At 38.2% G+C, this 21,977-nt stretch overlaps 1 protein-coding gene across 1 annotated transcript in view; it reads left to right on the top strand.

The window, feature by feature from the left end:
- LOC149160143 (cell number regulator 8-like) overlaps positions 1-10,878 on the top strand; it is a 50,692-nt gene extending 39,814 nt beyond the window's left edge. The window contains exon 3 of the mRNA XM_089436635.1: positions 10,405-10,878. Within this exon, the coding sequence (XP_089292761.1) occupies positions 10,405-10,644 (240 nt within the window). The 3' untranslated portion in view covers positions 10,645-10,878. The remainder of the gene's footprint in view (positions 1-10,404) is intronic.
- The last annotated feature ends 11,099 nt before the right edge of the window (positions 10,879-21,977 follow it).

Raw genomic sequence — 21,977 nt, 5'->3', positions numbered from 1 at the left:
GCCTTAATAATTTCCTTTGCAGACTTCTTCTCAAATAGGTGAGGAATCAAGTGATCCTTCATTGCATATAAGATGATCCTCTTGGATTTCAGATCCTTTTTGTTATGGATGGCCAACTATGCTCCATCTGTCAACAAGGTTATTGTGGTATTTGCAAAATCCCACAACCCATTTTCCATCAAGATTAATGTATCCCTCAGTTTCCAAGGGATGAAGTTAGGTGCACCCTCTAACTTGTCTTGAAACCTCAAACCGGTTGTTGCCATGTCCAAATTAGAATATTTACTAAGAAAAACCTACTGCGGGAAGCAAACATAGGAGACATTTTTCACACATAAATAAACCATCCAACTAACTTCACTTTTAATACTCAGAATAGTGTGGGCTCCTTAACTGGAAAAATGAACCTATTGAAAAAAATACAAGCTACAACATTTACAATATTTTCTGGGCCCTTGTGCGAACCAACAAATCTTCCTCTGAAACACCCCAATGACCTGCCGTTTTCTTTAGCTTGCAACCTGCCCTCAATCGTGTGGTGGATCTAGACTCACGTGCACTTGGGAACTTGTACAAGCTATACAAACTATCTTCGTGCGTCACGTGTGAGATATCTCGTTGGATATGGCCTCACATGTGTGGTTGCTCCATGTTGATATGCTAAACTTGTATGATCTTGCAGGGAATGTTCTTGTGCTATTGAAATTTCTCTTGATATTTTCCTCCCTTGGTCGTGACCTCTAGATGAAAGTCCTTCATCACATTTTGCTAAGATCTCTCACTGAGAAAATGCCCTTCTCAAATTTGCGTCTTCTTCTCTTCTTAGTTTGTCTTTGTCTTTATAACTCTTATTTGAGCTAGATTCCTAACCTTAATTTCCAAAGTGATTGATGATTGAGATAGATTTCGCTTCACTTGAAGTCAATGGTTGAGATTAAATCTAAGTCACTATTGTAACCAAATTACATTTCCTTATATTTCCTTAGCTCAATAGCCAACACTAATTAATTAAATTAATTAATGTGCTTCTCCTAAGTTAGTCTGAGGAAAATCATTAAAAACAACTTACTCTAAATTAAGCAAGTTTCCTTAGTGAGACTTTGGACGATTCTTGCATGCTTGATACCTATCTTATGCAAAAACACCTGTCCATTGCCAAACTGCAACATCAAGAAATGATCAAAGATGTAATAAGAACCCAGATTTAGGTGTTAATGCTATTGAAGCAAGGGACACGTTTAAAGGGTTGCATTATACTCGAAGAATTAAAAATTCAAAGAACCTTAGAAATTTTTCAGTGTTACGTTACTTTAGAAATTTTTAACCTTTAATAGACATTACATCACATGATCAATTATCTCAATAAAACATGAACATAGAGATTTAAAGTGGATACCTAAACAAGAAGAAAGCCACTTGGAAAATCTTCACAGTCAAACCTTGATTCATTAATATTATAGTTAATTATCTGTGAGGACACCAATCCTCTGTAAGCACCAACTTACAACTTTTGTAGGCACCAACCTATAGGAGACACTAATTCCCCAACTGAGCTCCAACTCAGCAGATTTGTAGGCTACTAGGCTCCAACCTACAAGAGATTCCAATACCCTCAATTGAGCACCAACTCAACGAATTTGTAGGCACCAAACTACGTCTTCAAGTTGTTCCTTGGTTCTGTCAACATCAACTTCTAGTTCACAATGACTTCACTTCCTTTAGTAGGGTTGTCCCCCTTCCATTTCACCCTTAGGGTTTGCACCTTCAAGCTTGACCACATCCACTTGTCCTTCTTTGTTTTTCTTATTGGCCCTTGGTTTGTCGTCAGTCCTTACTTTGCTTTCCTTAGTTTTCTCGATTTGTTTCTCTTAACCTATTCAACCCCAGTTCTTCTACCATGTTACCCACCATTTTGTGGGTGATATCCCTAGGAGAAATTTTTTCTCCAAGATGGTCCTCAGCCGGCAGCCAACAACCCCTTGCAGCCACCAACTAGCTCGTTGTGCCATTTCTTCGCCACCTGAGCCAACCATGTGGTCCCTCACCCATCTGTCATGATCGTATGTTTGAAGGTGGGCCTCCCGAACCTAAAGGTATGCCTTGTCATTTGGTAATTGAGTGTTGTAGTTTGCTTATCATGGATACTTCTGGGCATGGATTAATGGGGGAATTCGATGGAAAGAGTGGGCTAGGTCTGTGCTCCTGTCCTCCAGACCTCTTTTGGATGTTAACCCTGGACCCTATAAGCCCGTGGGATCTCTTTCACTGACCTTTGGGCTTTAGGGATGGTATTACATGGGAAACCCTGATTTTGGTTGTGTGGTCCCGCTCTCTCATCCACATATATCACCCCCCTTCCACTCATTATATCCTCATTCGTCATTTCTCCCGCTTGGGTCCACATTCCTCCATTGGTTTCACATAAGGTTAGCCTTCCCCCTTCCCTTCCCCATACCTTGGGTCGGGCCTGGAATGATGCCTCGAAGGGTGTTGCAGCTAAAAAGAAAAGTAAAAACATAATTGGCCACATTCAACATGAAGATGTACCACAAAATGCAAAAGATGGTCGAGACAAACACATTTAGCACGTGGGCAAAAGCCAATACATGAGCTCTACCCCATCATCATGGCCATCACCCTAGTTTCTATAGGCCCTAGATGAGCCTCCTTTATCGTTTAGGGAACCATGATTGTCCCATCCCTGGTAGGCAATGAACCACCCTACCTTAAAGGGGGTATCCGCTGCGATATCTTGCACATCATGCTCTTATCCCTTGAGCCTCGAGCAGTTAATTAAAGAAAAATCATTAAAGGCAAAAGGAATATAAAGAAGGGTGGAAAAATCAAGGCCAAGGCACTTCATGTGCCACGATTACTCCCTCCTATATATTATATACCCAAGTGCGGGCTTCCATTTTACTAGCTAACCTTGTACCCCATCATGTGGCCCATGGCTTCCCCTTTCACTCCCTACTCCATTCATCTCTTTATCACATGCCACCACCCTTTAAAGGATGTACCTTAGACATACTATCCCCTTTAAAAGTAGAAACCACCTAATAGGATACTTGGTTAACCCCATTTGTAGCTTAGAGACATTAGCACATGCCAAAGCCCACTATGGAAGGGCATGCCATTATGAAGTGCCCACCTATTGTCCATGGTTTGTAAGCTCTTTTACTCGATTTCCTTTGATGACTTGTTGTACTGGAAGGCTAGGGGATGCATTGGATCTTATGTAGGATTGCAGATGGTCTCCATTTTGGGTTTGGTCTCCCTATACGGGGTCCTAACCCTCCAGAGGGCTACATTGGCACATGTAGGGTGTGTGTTGAGAGCCATGGGCCTCCACAACAGTAGACATCACTCCATGGATCCCCATAGATGTTCAAAGATTGCTCGAGATTCACCTATTGGATGAGGAAGATGCACTTGGTTCACCATGCTTAGCTGACCCCACAGTTGTACCATGCACTTGGTAGATGACCCAGGACTTGTATGCTGATGTGGCATCACTTACACCATCATCTGAGCCCTTACAAATAGTCTACAGGCATCTTCGACCTACTTGGAGACCCATGAGGTTACTTGTGTGCCCTCACACCCATTGGGAGCACCACAAGTTTATTATTTGGAGAACAAGGGGCCAACCCCTTGTCCACTACTTTTGGGAGTCCTATTCATCATTGTGGCACTTATGGACTTCATGAGGCTTCTTAGAAGGCCCAACGACATATATTGTTGATCATTCGACCTCTTGAGAGGCTTATTCTTTTGTTTATGAGCTAGTTTTGTGGGCTTGTCACCAAAAGCTAGTTATTTTGCACATTATTTTTTATTTTAGGGGCTAACTCATTAGAAGTGTATAAATAGAAGTGATGAGGATTCATTTTAGCATCATCACTTGGATTTGGAACTAGTATCTCTTTAGAGATTTTCGCTATCCTTCTTGGAGGACGAATTTTTGGAGCATGGAATGAATTTTGATGTTTGGATAATTTTCATGTCTTGGAGCTTCTTGATGGCAAGTTTTTGGATGGTTGGATATATTCTTATACATGTAAGTACATTTTAATGCTATTCTTTCTTTCTAATTTTGTCACATACATTGTTGCTGGGATTTTGCTATACTAGGGCTTATTCACTGCATCTCTTATGCGAAGTTGTGGAAATTTTGTTTTTGGATAGTGAATGCTTCATGTATGGGCCATGTATAATGAATGAATGTTCCTAGGGATGTTTCATTACTGAAATTCATCTTGACAAGCCATTTACCTTGCAAAACGAAGTATAAAGTCTTTGAAGCTGCTTTTGCTGTTGCCTTAGTGCCAAGCAAAGTTGTCTTTGAGGCCTCCTTGACCTAGAAAATTCAAAGGTCCATAGTCATAATTCTACCTGACTCCAATCTCCCTAAAGGATTAGGCATTGATCCACCCAAAGGTGATCACCTTAAACCTATTTTCCTTCTCCCCTTTCCTCTTCTCTAGGTCTAGTCCTCTAGGTCACCTAGGGCATCAATTATCTCACGATCTAGCCATCCAAATACTTCGATTTTTGGTCCACAACTGCGTTGGTGTGTCCTCAAGAATCCCTCCAAATTTCATGAGATTCTGACGGTGGGATCTTGAGATATCACAAGCCCTAGCTCGAAGACCAATTCTTGCCCTTGGTTTCCCTTAGGCTAGAAACCTCACTAGGATCCTTGCATTGCCTTTCATTGAAAATTCATTCCTTGATCCCTTTCCCCTCCCTAATTAGGTCAAGCATATCATTGGTTGCTAAATCCTATCCCCTTGATCGAACCTCAGGTCCACTTGGTCTCGTGTGGTCCCATGCACTATCAAGGTTAATTCTTCAAAGATCACTGGGAATCCAAGCTTTCACAAGAATTCCAAGGCCTAGGAACCTCAATTATAAGATACATACCTTAAATCTAAACCTTGAAAATTCCCCTTAAAACCTTCCTTGAGAGCTTTAAACCTTGCCCCCAAAGCAAGCAAGCCACATATTTGAGCCTCTCTTGTGAATTTTCTTCTAGGAACTCACCCCTCACACTATCATTGGTCTATCCATTTAATGATCCTCATCATAACGAGTCTCCCCCCATTGGTGAAAGTCCGTAAATAGCAGGGAGCCTTAGCCAAGGTGACAGTGGGCTATTGCTCCATTTGTTGCCCTTAGCCTAGTAGTTTCCCTTCAAGGATCCCCCTTTAGGACCCCTACTAGTTTGAGCGGTAACATGCCATAATCACCTAGAGGTCTCCATTTCATCCACTTCTGCCTGCAACACATGTGCCTTAATAGGTTCCTTAGTCTGTTATTCCTATCTTACTATACCTTGTAACTTGTCCCTTAGCCCAACCACTTCACACAAAAATATCACACAAATCTAAACTTTAACAAATTTGCAGACTCCCACCAAGAAGGCTATCACAACTCTTTACATAACTTGGTAATCCCTACTTTAACATTATAACAATTCGGTCCAGTCTCTGCAACAGGTCCTCTGCCTATCCTCAAATGTCTATGGCCTCCCTTCTTAGCTACTTGTACACACAGGGTCACCCCAATTTTGCACCACAAGGATTCAGTCTTGGAAGGGCTTACCAGTTAGCCATTTTAAAGGGCTTGGATTACTCCAAAAAATAGGGTAAAAATAACAACAGGTCTGCTAGGACCCAAGCCTCAATTTCGACCTTCAAAAGTGTGCACTTCAATGACTTAAGGCTTGACCTAGTCAACAAGTCTGGACGACAACAATCTGTCCACAAACAGTCCCTTAACTCAGCTTTACAACAGGCCTACGACCTAAGTAAGGGCTGCAACTTACCATAGAATCACCTCAACACTGTCACAAGGGGTTTGATCCTGATGGGAATTGCCAACCATCCCTGTAGAGGGGCTCAACCTTCTTAAAAAACTAGAGGAAAAATAAATAGAGTTCTATTCTAACACAAAATTTGACCTTGTCATAGTATGTAACCTCAAAGAATTAGCCACAATACTTACTTCAGGAAAACGCAAAAATATTCTTGGTTTTGCCACTCCACAATTTTCTTTACTCCTAACTTTAGCCGTCGTCTTCTTTAGCTCAGCTCAGTTGTCTCCCTCAGACCTTATCCATGCTTCATTATTGAGTTGTGTTTTTTCAAATGAGCCACATGAGTGTCTTATAAATAGTGGTCGAAAAGAGGGGGGTTCTTGGGGACGACTTGACCCTTAAAATTTGATTTTGAATTGACGTAAAGATGGGGGCTGACTTGAGGCCAACATTAGCTAGGGCATAGTTTATATATGTATGCATTCAAAAATGCATTTCTCTTTGATTGTGAAGAGTTAGAAGATGTGCCCTATCACTAGAAAGGTCTCAGAGTGGGCCATTTGATTATGAAGTTTTACCTTCCATCTGAACTACCTTTGACGTCAATAATAACCTTTTTCAATATAATTTTCCTTGATTCAATTGTTGGGACCCACTTTTTTCGTTTTATTGCCTAATCAGACGTTAATTATGAATTAATGAAACTTCTAGAAACCTCTAAGACCAGAATTTTTTCCTTAAAAAGGGTTTCACTCTCAGCTTGCACAAAAAAGTTGTTAATTAATGGTATTGTTAAATTCTTAAAGTAAAAGAACTTTTGCTTAATTTTTTAACATTACCATTAATTGTTTTATGATATTTGAGAGTGTTTTCAACCTCATCAGTGTTCATACAGAGAAAGTGGAATTTCATATTCTATTCAAAATTTAGCAAACTTAATAGTTTTAAGAATTTTAGGATTATTTTGATTAGATTCTATTATGTATGGTGTGGTAGTTAATCAAGAGCACCAAGCCCTTTATGTACCTCAATGTTAGTGATATTGCTTGTTGGACTCCTCTATCGTGGCCTTAGCAAAAACGTACCCTTCACTCAAACCAAAATCATTGATTAGGCATGCTAGGCTTTTCATAGCATATTTTAAAGCTTGGATTAGGTAGTTTCATCAAAATTGGGTGATGCTAACTGATGTCCCTAGAGGATTGAGGTAGAGGCAAAGGTGATACTAATGATGAGGATCCCAATATAAGTGATAGTGGAACATTACCTGTCATTTATGTTTTTTCATTTAAATGTTCTTGCTCAATTTCTTTCCAATTTTTAATATATATATATATATCATGTTTCCTTGTTTCCAAATTTTTGGGGGTCACGTTTTCAGTGTGTTCCCGTTTTAGAAACACGTACCTGCAACTTAGGCATGAACAAAAGCCTAGCCCAAGCTCTAGCCCCCTCATTAGCCCTCACCCAACTTCTAGCTAATGCATGCGCTATCTAAACGAAAGAAACTTTGGATATCCCAACCTCGATGAGCGAGGAAGTGTTTTGTCTTCAAGGGGTCAATGATGAATCAACGAGAGCTTGTAACCCAAACTATATATGTAAAAATTAATGATGGAAAAGGTGCACAAGAGGGGTAATAAAAATATGTCGAGGAAAGGGGTAACTCAAGTCCCTTGATTGCAACCTCTTCACATCATTCTGCTCAAGGATGTTGTAAATTTAGGTGGTATAAGATAATGGCATCCTTCATGAAGTAAACCCCACATCATATCTTTGATCATTTGCACCAACTGATTGATTTTTCGGCCTAGGAACTGTTTCTCCCCTTAGCATTGAAAGCACCTAGTAGGGCCTTATGGTGACCCTCCCATATCTCTATGCAAGGTAACTTTTTTACAAGCCATAAGCTAAAAAGAGATTTGAAGATGATGCTTGTGTAAAGCATTTTTTTGCCTCTAATTTGCCTTTAACATTAATATGACCCACTCTAATACTCTATGGTTTATGCACCTATGATGTTGTTTTCAGTTGATTTTGTGAGTATGTTGCTAGATCTTGCTCCCAAGATCAACTTTGTTCCTTGACGAACTGCTTGATGCTTTTCTAGCACTTCAGAGAGGATGTCTAGCCCCACTTTATGAACCCACTTAGCACTTTGACATAGGAGATTGACCACTTATTGAGTAATGTTGACCTTGGAATGCCTTCAACACAATTGTTGACACCGTTCACTCTCTCCAGGATCTTGAATGCTGCCCTCTAGAGCTAGGGCGTTGATTAGAGAGTCGATGTACCCAGAGCTAACAGGGCGTGCCCATGTTAGCAGTGCACCTATTTGATGGACATTGCCCTGTTTTTGTGGGATGATATTGACAAGTGGCTCCTCTTGAGGGGATGGTACACTGCTCTACATGATGATATCATACCTTGGCTCCGTGGTGTTCTCTAGATTTGAAGATGATGCTTGTGTAAAGCATTTTTTTGCCTTTAACATTAAATATGACCCACTCTAATACTCTATGGTTTATGCACCTATGATGTTGTTTTCAGTTGATTTTGTGAGTGTGTTGCTAGATCTTGCTCCCAAGATCAACTTTGTTCCTTGAGGAACTGCTTGATGCTTTTCTAGCACTTCAGAGAGGATGTCTAGCCCCACTTTATGAACCCACTTAGCACTTTGACATAGGACATTGACCACTTATTGAGTAATGTTGACCTTGGAATGCCTTCAACACAATTGTTGACACCGTTCACTCTCTCCAGGATCTTGAATGCTGCCCTCTAGAGCTAGGGCGTTGATTAGAGAGTCGATGTACCCAGAGCTAACAGGGCGTGCCCATGTTAGCAGTGCACCTATTTGATGGACATTGCCCTGTTTTTGTGGGATGATATTGACAAGTGGCTCCTCTTGAGGGGATGGTACACTGCTCTACATGATGATATCATACCTTGGCTCCGTGATGTTCTCTTCATGAGACCAAGATTGATGATGTGGGCTTGTTTGAGGATGCCTTGTGATGAGGGAGCCATTGCTTGATGATTGAGCATTGTTTGATGAGGATATGTGACCTTTTATATGAGATGCACCCCTTGGGTCCATCCATTTCGGCTTTGACAAAGAGACACACCTTTTGGAGGATGACATCACCTTGGAAGAATTTCGGCTCACACATATGGGCTAATTGAGGTTCATTTTTATGTTTTATCATTGAGTTAGCTACCTTTGGGGGTAAGCTTGTGACTTATCCAACTTGTAATCACATTTAATTTTATTTTTAGAGCTTTTAGACTAAATTAGGTGAAATTCGACTTGGTTTCCCTCATATAGATAGAGGGAGGTCAAATTCTCCTTGGATCATTGTCACACACACTTGGAAATTAATGCAAACTAGTGAGTTTTTTCTCTCTTGATCTCTATGTAGTATTTGAGCAAAATTGTCATAGTGAGGATATTTTGATTGGATGGTTCTATCTTTTGGATGATTATTGGTGTTTCTCTGATGATATGTGCTAATTTGTTATAAGTATTTTCTTCCATTTTGTACTTGTTGAAGAAGTAGGATTTAATGAAAATTTCACCAAAGTCTTGTTGATGTTTTATCGCTCTAGCATCTCTTTGAACAAGATTTTTATCAAGTTTCTCTTGAGGAACCTAAGAGTAGCTCCATCCCTTTCAATCTCCAAAGAATATAGAAGGATACTAGGGTTTAAGGAATTGCGAAACACATGCTCGTTGGTCCTCTCCCATATATTTATAGCACTAGACTCCATTAGCCCCTTGATTGAAAAAGGCACGAGTCTCATCTCTTGTGCCAATCCATAAAATAAAATGATAAACCCTAATTATTTTTCTGCATTTTTCAATATTATTTGCCTTGGACCATATTGTCCTAGAGTTAGAAATTGTATGCATTCATTTGGAAAAGCAAAAATATCATTTTACATGCATTTTTCAGCCTCCACACTAGGGCTGATGTCAAGGAAAAATCAGACAAATTTCATCTGGAAACATATTGTACAGATGTTGAAAAGCATTCCAGTTTGTATGAAACACATTTTCCACATGTGAGATGTGTTTCATACAAACTGAAACGTGTTTCAGTCGAGTTTCAGAGTTTCAAAATGGAAATGCAACAGAAACACAGGGGGATGGGAGTGGTGGGGGGGAGGGGGGAGGGCAAGTTTCATGCAACATAGATGAAAAAGTATTCTCCTTCATTCCAAGCACGTCTCACAATTATCTAGCTTGTTTGTACATAGGGGCTTTGTAAAAATATATGCTATTTCATCTGGTCATATAAATGTGCAACAGAATTTGGACTTTTATTGTAACTTTTTCAAATAATGTATGCATGCTTCAATGTGCTCACTGTTTGAACAAAAAGTACAAGTGGATAATGTACGTGGCTAGTGAAGGTAGATAAATAGTGTTTGTTGATCATTAGTTCACATTTCTCTTTTTACGAATTGCTTTAATGTTATCCTTTGCAAGTTTTTACTTTGGCCTTGTTTCTTTTTCTTCACATGACTTCCGTTGGTAATGTCTCTTTCCTCTTTATCGTTGTATTTTTTGAGAGCAGGGAAGCTGTGAAGCAATGAGCAGGTCATGTGGATGCTGTAGAGGATATATGGAAGATGATGAACAGCGTGAACAGTGCGAGTCAGCTTGTGATTTCACTACACACTTTTTCTGCCACCAGTGTGCTCTTTGTCAGGAAGGCCGTGAACTTCGCCGAAGACTGCCACATCCTGGCTTCAATGGAAGAACTGTCTTGGTCATGCTGCCTCCCACAGAGCAGATGATGGAACGTAAAGCTTGATTTTCTCTGCAGCTTGCAGGGTGGACTTATATTTTCTATTATTTGTATCTATTTGTAGAAAGTAATATCTGACAACCTTTAATATTGTTTTAGGTTATGTCTTATAGTAACCTGTCGACTTTACGAAGGTTTCAAAGTTTTTAGAGGTATATTATAAATTGTATTGGATGATAATAATTGTTTGCTACTGTAAGATCGTGATTGCTGCATAATATGATACTTGATATTTAGAGATGCTTGCATATTTTGTGGTCTATAAAAAGGCATTTAACATTAAAAGTTCAAGTTGAAAGAACTTGTTCAAGCTTTAAGAGCCTAGTACAGGTGCATTCATGCATCCATGCGCACATACATAGACTTGATTGTGTTGGGATCTATATTCAACCTTGCCAATCTCTCCTATGCTGGTAAATTGGTTGATACCGTGTTGGTGTACCAATTAGATGAAAATGGACGAAAGTATGTGAACCCATCTCATTTGAATGTAATATGATTTCAAACTAATGATTATTTGAACATTCCTGTCAAAGTTGGCTTAAACATCTCGAGCCTTTTCATTTTCAAGGACAAGTTGAAGGTAAGAGTCCTCACATGCATTTATTGGCAAGGGCCTGAAAAATATTAGTGAAGGTTGATCAGCCCTACACTAACTCGAGCTCAGTTGAATGGACCACTGTAGCTGTAAAGTGAGGTTTATCATCTTTCATCAACTTGCCTTAAGCAGCTGTCTAGTCTCTATGCTTGGCTAATATGGTGCTACAATCACAGCTATCCTCTAAGTTTCCAGGTCTTAGTGAATTCTGTTTGCTATGGACAAATGGCGAGGCACAAATAGCTTGTGGAGAAGGCTTCTGAAAAACCTCCAGGAATGGCGCAACTCTCCTTTGCTTAGCTCAACTCTAGTGCAGCAATTGGCGGGATTAGTTAATTTTCTTTCTGGTATAATGATAGTGATTTAAAAAAATGTTTTCAGCGGCATCTTTTCTGTCTATAATCTTGAAGCTGCACGCTCCTGAAGTTGCAATTTTTTAAAATGCTGCATTGTTGTCTGTTTCTCTAGTTGGGTTGCTCTTACAGTTAATTGTTGGTTTGTCATCGGTTATAGGGTAACTTACAACCGTAGGCTTGTTTTCTGATGCAACGTGGTTTGCCAGATACTTGATTCATGTAGCTGTAACACATCTGGATGTACTGACAAGTTACAAAGAAGCCCATTGAAGTTGTTGCTACCTTTCAGACTGCCACGGTTGTATGATTACTTTTCCTTTTCATAACTATTATTCAGATAGAATTATTTAAAAATTTACATACATAAACATTAGTTTTGTATGACATACTTGGTTATGCATATACATGGAAATCTCGCATGAGAGAAAACACAACTATATTTTTATAAAATCAAATCATATTTTTACAAATATGATCTGCGTGGCATAAAAATTAAATATACAATGTGTGATAGTTTTATTCTAACAAACCACCACACCCTGATTACCTTTATAGGTATTAAAGGTCCATGGTTGCCTTGCCCTCCATTATATTTTCCTGGTTCCATCATTGCGGGTAAACAAGAATGTAGCTTTCCCCTCGTTGCAAGCAGGATTTGATGCCTAGGGGGATTTTTGACCACTTCTAGCCCTCACTGGCCCTAACCTTCTGTCCAAAAAGCCTTTCTTGCTCGGTTTTATCTGCCATCTTTGTTACAAGGTGTTACTAAGTTAGGGAAAGAAATCACGTTGGCTTTCAGTGCAACAGAAACTTGGCTGAGGAGAGTTATTTTAGAGAGAAAATGGAAATTGTCTTAGCCTTTGAAGTCTCTTCAATGAGCAGGGTTTAAAAATTTACAAGCAAAATGCTGTGATCTGGATTTAGTGGGCTTTTGCGAAACTTAGATACCTAGACAAATAGGTGTTATATCAATACAATTTGACCAGTCATTTCTTTATGAATATTTGTGCTTATATACTTTGTCTAAATTTTAAAGCCGTAAGAATGAATAGTATTTAGAAGGCATGTCCTAAATAGGGAGTGATAAAATTTCTTCTTGCAAACCTAGATGTTTGAGGTTAACCCCAACAACCATGAATCTCGATCTGGAAATCTTGACATACAGATGAGATGAAGAGATTCTGGAATAAATAATAAATTTTGTAGCCATATCTCTGGAGTGGGGTAAAAATAATGGCAAAATGACAATAGAGGTCACCTCACTTAGATTAGATTATGCATTAAATTATATTTAAGTTACAGATCCTTCTTAAACTAATGGATTTCAATAAACATGATTTTTTGATTTTAAAAATAATGGCTGTTAAGGGAAGCATTTACTATTACTTAGGCCATTCTACGACAACTTGCTCCAAAAGGATTTCTCGGTGAAGATCCTCACTTTGTGTGGGTGTTCTGAAGAGAAAAGGCCTTTGAATACGCAAAATGTCAATTAAGAATGCATTTGACCATTTTATGACAGTTTGCCCCAAAATGAATCCTCAATAGAGATTCAATAGAGATTACCAGGAGATTGTCATTAAGGGGAATCTCCTAATTAAAGTGGAAGCAATTATTCATGCGTTCAAATAGAGATTATAGTCGAAACAAGATTTCTCCTATAACATATCTTTACTAATGGAGTTTTCAAGGATGTTATTTGGACATTAAGATCCCCTTCATTTTAAATACGGTAAGAGAATTTTTGGATATAGGAGATAATTGATATTAGAAATTACCCAAGAACATCAGGGCACATTATGTCCAAACTCTTAGAACATCATGGTACATTATGACGATACTCTTAGAGGCAAACTCTAATTTAGGAGTTCAAAACTTTTAATTTCACACTTTGTGGCTAGTCTATATATTATGGGTTTATAATTGAAGGTTATAATTGAAACCTGCAGAAGCCATATGGTTTTTTTCTTAGGGGCATGGTGACATGGCAATAGTAACCTTGCTTATATATTTACAAGGTGACCAAGTAAAAATATTAAGATATTTTTACTTGGTCACCTTGTAAATATATAAGCAAGGTTACTATTGCTCTGTCACCATGCCCCTAAGAAATATATATATAAACCTTCCATGAAACAAAGCATGTTACCCTCCAACCATCAAGCAAGAGTAATATATATATATATATATATATAAACCTTCCATGAAACAAAGCATGTTACCCTCCAACCATCAAGCAAGAGTAAGATATTATTTAGGGCTTAAGATCATTCAACAACAATTCTTGAAGCCACTATACTAGTATACGTAATATGGGCTCATCATGTCACCCACCAGAATTGAACGTAGGTGGGAAAGATAACAATTATTTATCTTAACAGTCCAAGATAAACCCAATTGATATATATATATATATATATATATATATATATATATATTAAACACCTATTTACGTTTTCTTATAAAATGTTGTTTACATAAATTCTAGACATGCATTTAACAAGAATTTTGAGGTATATATCTATTTATATCTTTGTCAAATGGGTGTTTGTACCTCATCTATAACATGTATATGATATTGAAACACGGTAAGGGATTACCGATAATATTTGGATATGAGAATTGATATTCGAAATTACCAAGAGCATGAGGGTATATTATGTCCAAACTCTCATTTACGGTACATGAATGTGTAATTGTAGGCTGTTTTTTTATTATTAATAATTTGTTTTTATTTTCTATTCTCTTCTTATTCTCGTATGCAAAATGTAGTTATATAATATGAAAAATAAAAGCTTCAATAGTTTGGAAAAAAAAGCCTTAATGGTTGTGGCTATTCTATATTCCATAGATTTATAATTGAAACCTGCACAAGCGATTTGGTGTTATAGGGGCATGGTGACCCGGCCACAATAACTTTGCTTGTGTACTTACAATCTAATCAAGTAGATGGAGCTTATATACAAATACATTTATTTATTTCAATTTCCATATATATATATATATATATATATATATATATATCTTACCCTTGCTTACTGTGGCTAGACCCTTGCTTACTGTGGCTAGAGGTTAAAGTTTTTTGTTTCATGGAAGGTTAAAAGAAGGATACACACACAAGTGGCATGATAAGCTTTGTTGTAATGGCTTCCAGTCTTCTTGTTGAGAAATAGGACTGCTCAAACTCAACAACATATATTTCCATAAGAAATATGATTGATCAGACTGAACAACAAGATTGGAAGCCATTGCAACAAAGCTTATCATGCCACTTGCATATATATATATATATATATATCTTTTTTAGCCTTCCATGAAACAAAGCACCTTACCCTCCACCGGTTAGCAATGGTGTAGGGTTTAAGGCCATTCAACAATGAGGATTGAAGCCATTATACCAATATACTTAATATGAGTTCATCATGTCACTTGCTAGAATTGAAAGTGGATGGGAAGGATAACAATCATTCTTCTCAACCAACTGAGATAAACGCATAAAGTCATTCTTAATTTATTTTAATTATATACACATTTTCCCATAATATCTCTTTTTATGTATACATGTTTGTTTAGAGAAATGTTGAGATATATATCTATTTATATCTTTGCCAAATGGATGTTTGTACCTCATCTCTGAGATGTATATGATGTTGAAATATAATAAGTAGAAGATATAAACTATTAATAAAACAAAGGTGTATTTAATATCTCATTTTAAATCATTAGTTTAAATGGTTAATCTATTTTAAATATATATACATTTTGCCATAAATTTCTTTGTACTTATAGTTGTTTACAAAAATTTGAGGTACATTTTTATTTATATCTGGTTAAATGGGTGTTTGCATATTATGCTTAAAATGTATGTGATGTTGAAGTATAATTCAAGTATAAAATGTATGTGATGTGGAAATATAATAAGTAGAAGATATAAACTATTAATAAACCAAAGGTGAATTTAATATCTCATTTTAAATCATTAGTTTAAATGGTTAATCTATTTTAAATATATATACATTTTGCCATAAATTTCTTTGTACTGATAGTTGTTTACAAAAATTTGAGGTACATTTTTATTTATATCTGGTTAAATGGGTGTTTGCATATTATGCTTAAAATGTATGTGATGTTGAAGTATAATTCAAGTATGATATAGATTATTAGCAAATTAAAAACAATTTTTATTATTATTTTTTATTTTAAATTATTTAAATGATTTAGTGTGTTTTGAAGTTAGAGTAATTAAAATTATTTTATGTTTATGGTGAATGGGTGTACCTTCAAGGCAATCCTTGCAAAAATGTTAATGGTTCAAATATCCCTGTCGGTTAGCCAACAAAAACATTATAAAAAAAATCAACTCATAGGCTTTGAATTGATGATGAATGGGTGCACTACTAAGCCACTCCTTGTTAAAAGGTGCTTGGTTCAATTCTCCTCTTGGTTTAGCCAACAAAGAAAAGGTTCACTGAAATATCTAGCCACATGGGCTACTGGAGTGTCAACCAAGTGGATTATAGCTCCACCCCTACCCAGTGTCAAGCCTTTTACCCTCAGGAGTATTATTTTTGCTGTAGTTATGTCTCGCTGAGATGTCATGCAGATGGATTCAGAACCTTCATTTGTATTTGCAGTCAAGCCATGTGTCTCCTTTTCGTTTTCCTCCCTCGAGGATCCCACCACATGCTCTGTTTCCATGCTTTCCTCCTCGATTGAAGTTATTCACGCCCTTCATTTAGTGACTCCAAAGCAATCTACCTTTGTAGTTGAGATAGTGTTCCTCATCGACCTTGTGCGTTCCTTCGTTTCGCTGGATGTAGGAGCCCTAAGTAGGGGGAAAAGGAGGTGTATTTGATGGTGAAGGGGTATTGTTAGTCTAGTTGTTGGCAAGGATGTTGAAACTACTCAAATCATGGATTCTTAAGGAAAAACCCTTGCCGGGTGATTATGTTGTAAGTCAGTGAGGGCCCAAGCTTCTAGTTTCTTGGTTTGTTGAGGCTCGACAACCCCTAATAGAATATGTGCACTCCTACCATATCTTGTTAAGGGGTTGGCTAGCTTTCATTTTTCATAGTGAGGAAGATTGCTCACAGATTCTGGATTTGGACTCGAGTTGGGTTTGCATAGGCTTGTTGCTTTGTAGATGGATTGTTGATTCCAACCCTTCTATGGAGATGATAGATTTCTTGAAGGTCTGGACCTTCCTTCTGGGGATGGCTTTGACCTTTTGGAATGTAGATGTATTGAGGGAGATAGGGAATAAGTTGGGCACTTTTGTGTCAAGTATTGAACAAGGTTTGGAAGCAAAAAAAGTCATAGGTGGGCATGGATTCAAATTGAGGTCAATTTGAAGGACATGCTTATTGCAAAACTTGAATTGAATGTGGAAGATCACATTTGGACCCATAAAGTTGATTACTCGAAGATTCCCTTCTGTTGTTTTCTATGCCATGAGGTTAGACACATTTAGGCAGATTGCCATAGGGTTGGCAATGCTCCACCTTATTCAACAAAGGTTAGAGGATTGAGAGTGGACCTCGACGAAGATTCTAAAGAATCTCCACATGGGCATCCTTCTTTTGTTCCATATTTTTACACCTCTACATTGTCTCCTTGCTCTGTAGGCGCCTCTCCATACAATGCAGATTTTATTGTTAAGATTTATGGTTCCCTCCTCCTTTGCTCTCTGCTTCTCTTTCAATGCCTCCATCTAGGCCTTCTTCTTGTTCCCTTGTAGGCTCTTCAACCCCCTTAGCTTCGTCTCCCTTTTTCTCCCTCTCCCTTGCTCAACTTGTGGTTCTTGTGGAAATGTTCCTGTCTATTCTGTCTTTGCCCCCTCCTCCTAATCCTAGGTACTCGGATTGTGTTTCAGAAGCAAGGAAGAGCTATGCCATTCGTTCTCGAGTCAAGATGAAGGAAGTCCCTCCTTTGTGTGGAGGTCTTGCATTAGAGCCATTACCTAATAATCTTGTAGGGCACAAATCCAATCTTCTCAAAGCCCTGGAAAAAGGATTTAATGGAAATTAAGAAAGGAAAACAAGGTTCAATCTCTCGGGCCCTAGAACAAGCAATGCCCCTTCCAAGGGGCTCTCATGATCCTACTTTCCTTCAATGTAAGAAGGATTGGGGGTGCTCAAAAAAAGCTTTCCCTCAAAAGGCTTTTTTCTTGTTGCAAGCAAAAAATAATTATGATTCAGGGGACCATGTGCTTTGGAGAAAAAACAAGGTAGGTGCTCAAGAATATCCTAAAAAAATGGTCCTTTGTCATGTGGATGCTAATGGAGATTCGAGAGGATTGATCTATAGGTGGAGCCCAAATTGAAAGGCTATCTCTTCCTCTACCCTTCCCTTAACCATTTTGTAAAAGCTTGAATTTAAAGATTTTGGTTCTATTGTTTATGTTTTCAATGTCTATGGGCCTTATTATGATAGTATTTCCAATTGGGAAGATTTGGTCTTAGTAGGTGCATTGGCGGATCCCTACACTATTCTAGGAGGCAACTTAAATCTCACTCTATCTTTGTGGGAAGCGTGGGGTCCAAATCCCTGGATGAACCCTCGTAGTCGTATTTTGTAGAGTTCATGATTAAGAATTGTCTCATTGATGTGGAACTTAGCATGCTTTCACCCACCTCGAGAAATGGCGGCTTTGATGGCAGTGAAGTTTTAAAGCGATTAGACTGTTTCCTTGTTTGAGAAGGTTTGTTGAACTTGGGGTGCTTGCTAAAGTTCTATGGAAGTGGGTGGACTCTTAGATCATAGGGCCATCCTGTTTTATTTTTCTCCTACTAAAAGTTCAAAGTTTATCCCCTTTAGGCTCAATACCTCTTAGATTTTAGAGGATTATTACAAGTCCTTGATTCATCCCCCCTGGAAGCAGTTGGATCCCTTAGTCTCCTCCTCCTTCATGGTTCAGTTCACAGAGAACTTATCGATCATCAAATAAGCTTCAAAATCATGGCAAACAACTTTCTACACAAAGTCACAAGTGGATCTTTTTGAAGTGGAAAAATAGCTAGAGGAATTGCATAGAGTTCTTGATTCCAATTAGATGAACTTTGAATTATTGTCTAATTTGAAGCTTCTTGAAATTTCAAGAAGAAGAGATTTGGACATTGAAAAGCAAAGCGGTATGGCTCCAAGCAGGGGACAACTCAATTTTTTTTCATTAGTATCCAAACTATAGAAAACAGTTAAATAATATATGGGAAATCAAAGATTTAGATGGTCACTCTTTATTCTATTTCGAAGAAGGCAGAGGAACTCGTTTCTTTAAGTCTCTTTTTCTGGATCCACAAGGATGCCATAATCAGGGGATTTGCAAGTAGTGTTCAGGTTCCCCTCTATTGTCACAGAAGAAATGAATGCCTTCTTGTATGAGATCACTGAAGTGAAGGTCATGGATGCATTACGTTCTATGCAAAAATACAAAATCTCAGGGCCAAATGTTTTTCAAGTTGAATTATATTTGGGATCTATGATCTAATTAAGGAAGATTTGATCAAAGTTATCAAAGAATCCAATGATCAAGGAAATTTTTCAGGTACATTTAATGCCACATTTTTATGTCTTATTCCTAAATCTTAGGAGGGGACATCTTTCACGGACTATTGTCCAATTTCCCGTTGTAATGTTATTTATAAACTAATTTCCAAGATCGTCGCTAGGAAATTGAAGCCCTTTCTAATTCATATATGAAGAGAAATTTGGTTTTATCCAAAGTAGGAACATCTACAATGCAATAGTAGTAGCTCAAGAGGTCTTGCATACTATAAAGAATTCAAAGTTAAACGCTGTAATTCTAAAGTTAGATCTCTCAAAGTCCTTTGATCAAGTGGATTGGACTTTTCTTAGACTTGTCCTTATTTAGATGGGCCTCATAATCCCCATGCTCAATTGGATCATGGGCTGTATTCAATTTGTTTCTTTTGTAGTGCTTATTAATGGGGCTCCCAATAAATTCTTCCAAGCTTCTTGAGGTCTCCACCAAGGATGTCCACTTTCTCGCTTGTGATTTCTTATGGTTGTTGAAGCTCTTAGTAGACTCATCGAGATGCGCGATTGTCAGGCTCCTTGAAAGGTATTAGAATATTTGATTTTTTTTCAAGTTTTTCACCTTATTTTGTAGACGATGTTTGTTGGAAATACTGAGAGGGGGTGTGAATCAATATTTAATTTTTTTTTTTCAATTTAGTATCATAAAGCATTAACCAATAACATCACATCAAAGGAACACGATACATACATACATACATACATACATACATACATACATACATATATATATATATATATATATATATATCATGATGGAAGCTACAACTTCCGGATTTACTAGCTTTACCAGCGACAACTGGAAGGACTACAACCCTAGGTTTATTTACCAGCGACTACTAAAAGGAACTACAACCCCTGGTTTACCAACATCCACTGGAAGGAGGAGACAACCACCTAAAAGAAGCTACAACTTCTTTGCCTAGCACAACCTTGCCACCCTTAACAATAAGAGACAAGAAAGAAACTCTTGGGCTCTCGTACAAGGAAAATGACCTAATTGCAACAATTCATAATCACTTCTACTTCTGCTAAATCATATCTAACTTCAGGGCTGCTCCTTGAATTTGATATGTATGCTGCTATAACTCTGACTTGTAGTGATCCTAAAAAACATACGCTTTAACAACAAAAGGGATTCTAATTTATACCTCCAATAGGCCTTATTCAATCCTCAACAAATACACAAGAAAGATATTGTAGGTTTTAACCCTGTACAGAAATTACCTGCATATGAATTCTAAAAATAGAAAATAAACAATGGCAAGAGCATAACACATAAAACACATATACACATAGATTTCCCCTGGATCCCAAAACCGAGACTACCAGATTGATTTGTCATTATGTTCCTTTCAATGTTACAATACATATATATACATGCTGAAGCATCCATAAACCCAATCCATTAACCCTGGATTAGAACATAATCGTAGTTCTCTTGACCGAGTCTACAAAATACCATGGACTGAAAACCATCGCGCCCAAAACCATGTGTGAAAACCATGCACAAAACCATAGGTAGGTTCACCCACCTAATATAGGGTCCAATTTTTTTTCCTCGAGGCTCTGCCCCGGACCCCTTAAAAGGGGGCCACTGCCCCCCTTAGACTCCCCATACAGGGGGGGCTGTCGCCCCTCCGTGACCCCTCCGCTATGCATCGACGCAACGAAGGGGGGCCTCCACCTCCCCTCTAACCCCCTGGTTCAACTAGGGGAGCTAGTTGTGGAAAGAATATAACACAACCCAACAGATATAACAATGAATACAAACACACTTCATGTTTAAAAGTGTCCACAAGACATAAGTGAGTGCAAGTACATGACATGTGGTCCATGGACTTGTCACAGTGCTTTGCGATACTGCGTGCAGCTTTGAAGCATACACATACTTTTGAATGTGACATGCAAGCAAACAAAAGAAACAAAGACAGCTTGCATCATGCACATGTACTTGCAAAGTAATATTCCTCCAATGCATGAGCAATGGGATCGTGCAGTTCGAGTGGAGGAAGCATGATCTATGTGTGAAATTGATCTTCAATGCATATAGATGAGTGATGAGGAGCCTCGGGAGATTGAATAATTTCCTGATCGAAAGTGAAAGTAACCTCAGGAGAGCGAGGGCCTGACATAACCATCAGCTCGGGCTGAAGTGCCTCGACAGTCCGGGGTGTTTCGACTTCATCGCCAGAGAGATCATCATAAACACGTGGCTTCGAAAAATCAACTGTGATAGAATCATCATTGTGATCAAATATGGGAGTAAATGGATCACAATAGCCATGATCAGAAAAATCAATGATTTCATCAGCATCATCATGATCTGGTGAATCAAACAGAGGGGCAGAGGAAAAGTGAACAAATTCATCCTCTGTGCTTCCAGAAAAGGCCGCTAAAAGATCAAGTGGATTAAAAGATCAAGTGGATTTTCAATGAATAGTTTATCCTCTCTGTTGTCGGATGATGGATTGACATTCGGTGTACCTTGCGAGTGAACAACAATGGGTGCATCCATAGATGGAGATACACATGCGAAATCATGGACGACAGGTTCACCAAAGATGTCAGGAAAGAACGAAGGAGGCTTGGACGGAAGGGAGTCATCCTTTGTCGAGTGTTGATGCTCAAGCTCCCCGTCATACTTTTCATGAATGACATCGCATGTTGGTTGTGAAACACCAACTCTGTCGATGGCTTGATCCTCATTCACAACAAGTGTAGAGTACAGAATGGAAGAACACAAGACATTATCATCCAGAGGATCATCTGAGTATGAAGATAGAGGTTGTGGTACAAAATTCATATGACAAATCGATGGAATCAAGACC

The sequence above is a fragment of the Pinus tabuliformis genome, chromosome 5_2, assembly GCF_031772625.1.
Source record: "Pinus tabuliformis cultivar Carrire ecotype Pingquan chromosome 5_2, CPIR1, whole genome shotgun sequence".
Taxonomy (NCBI): Eukaryota; Viridiplantae; Streptophyta; class Pinopsida; order Pinales; family Pinaceae; genus Pinus; species Pinus tabuliformis.
Note: the sequence above shows the minus strand (reverse complement) of the source record. Positions and strands in the feature narration are given on the sequence as shown.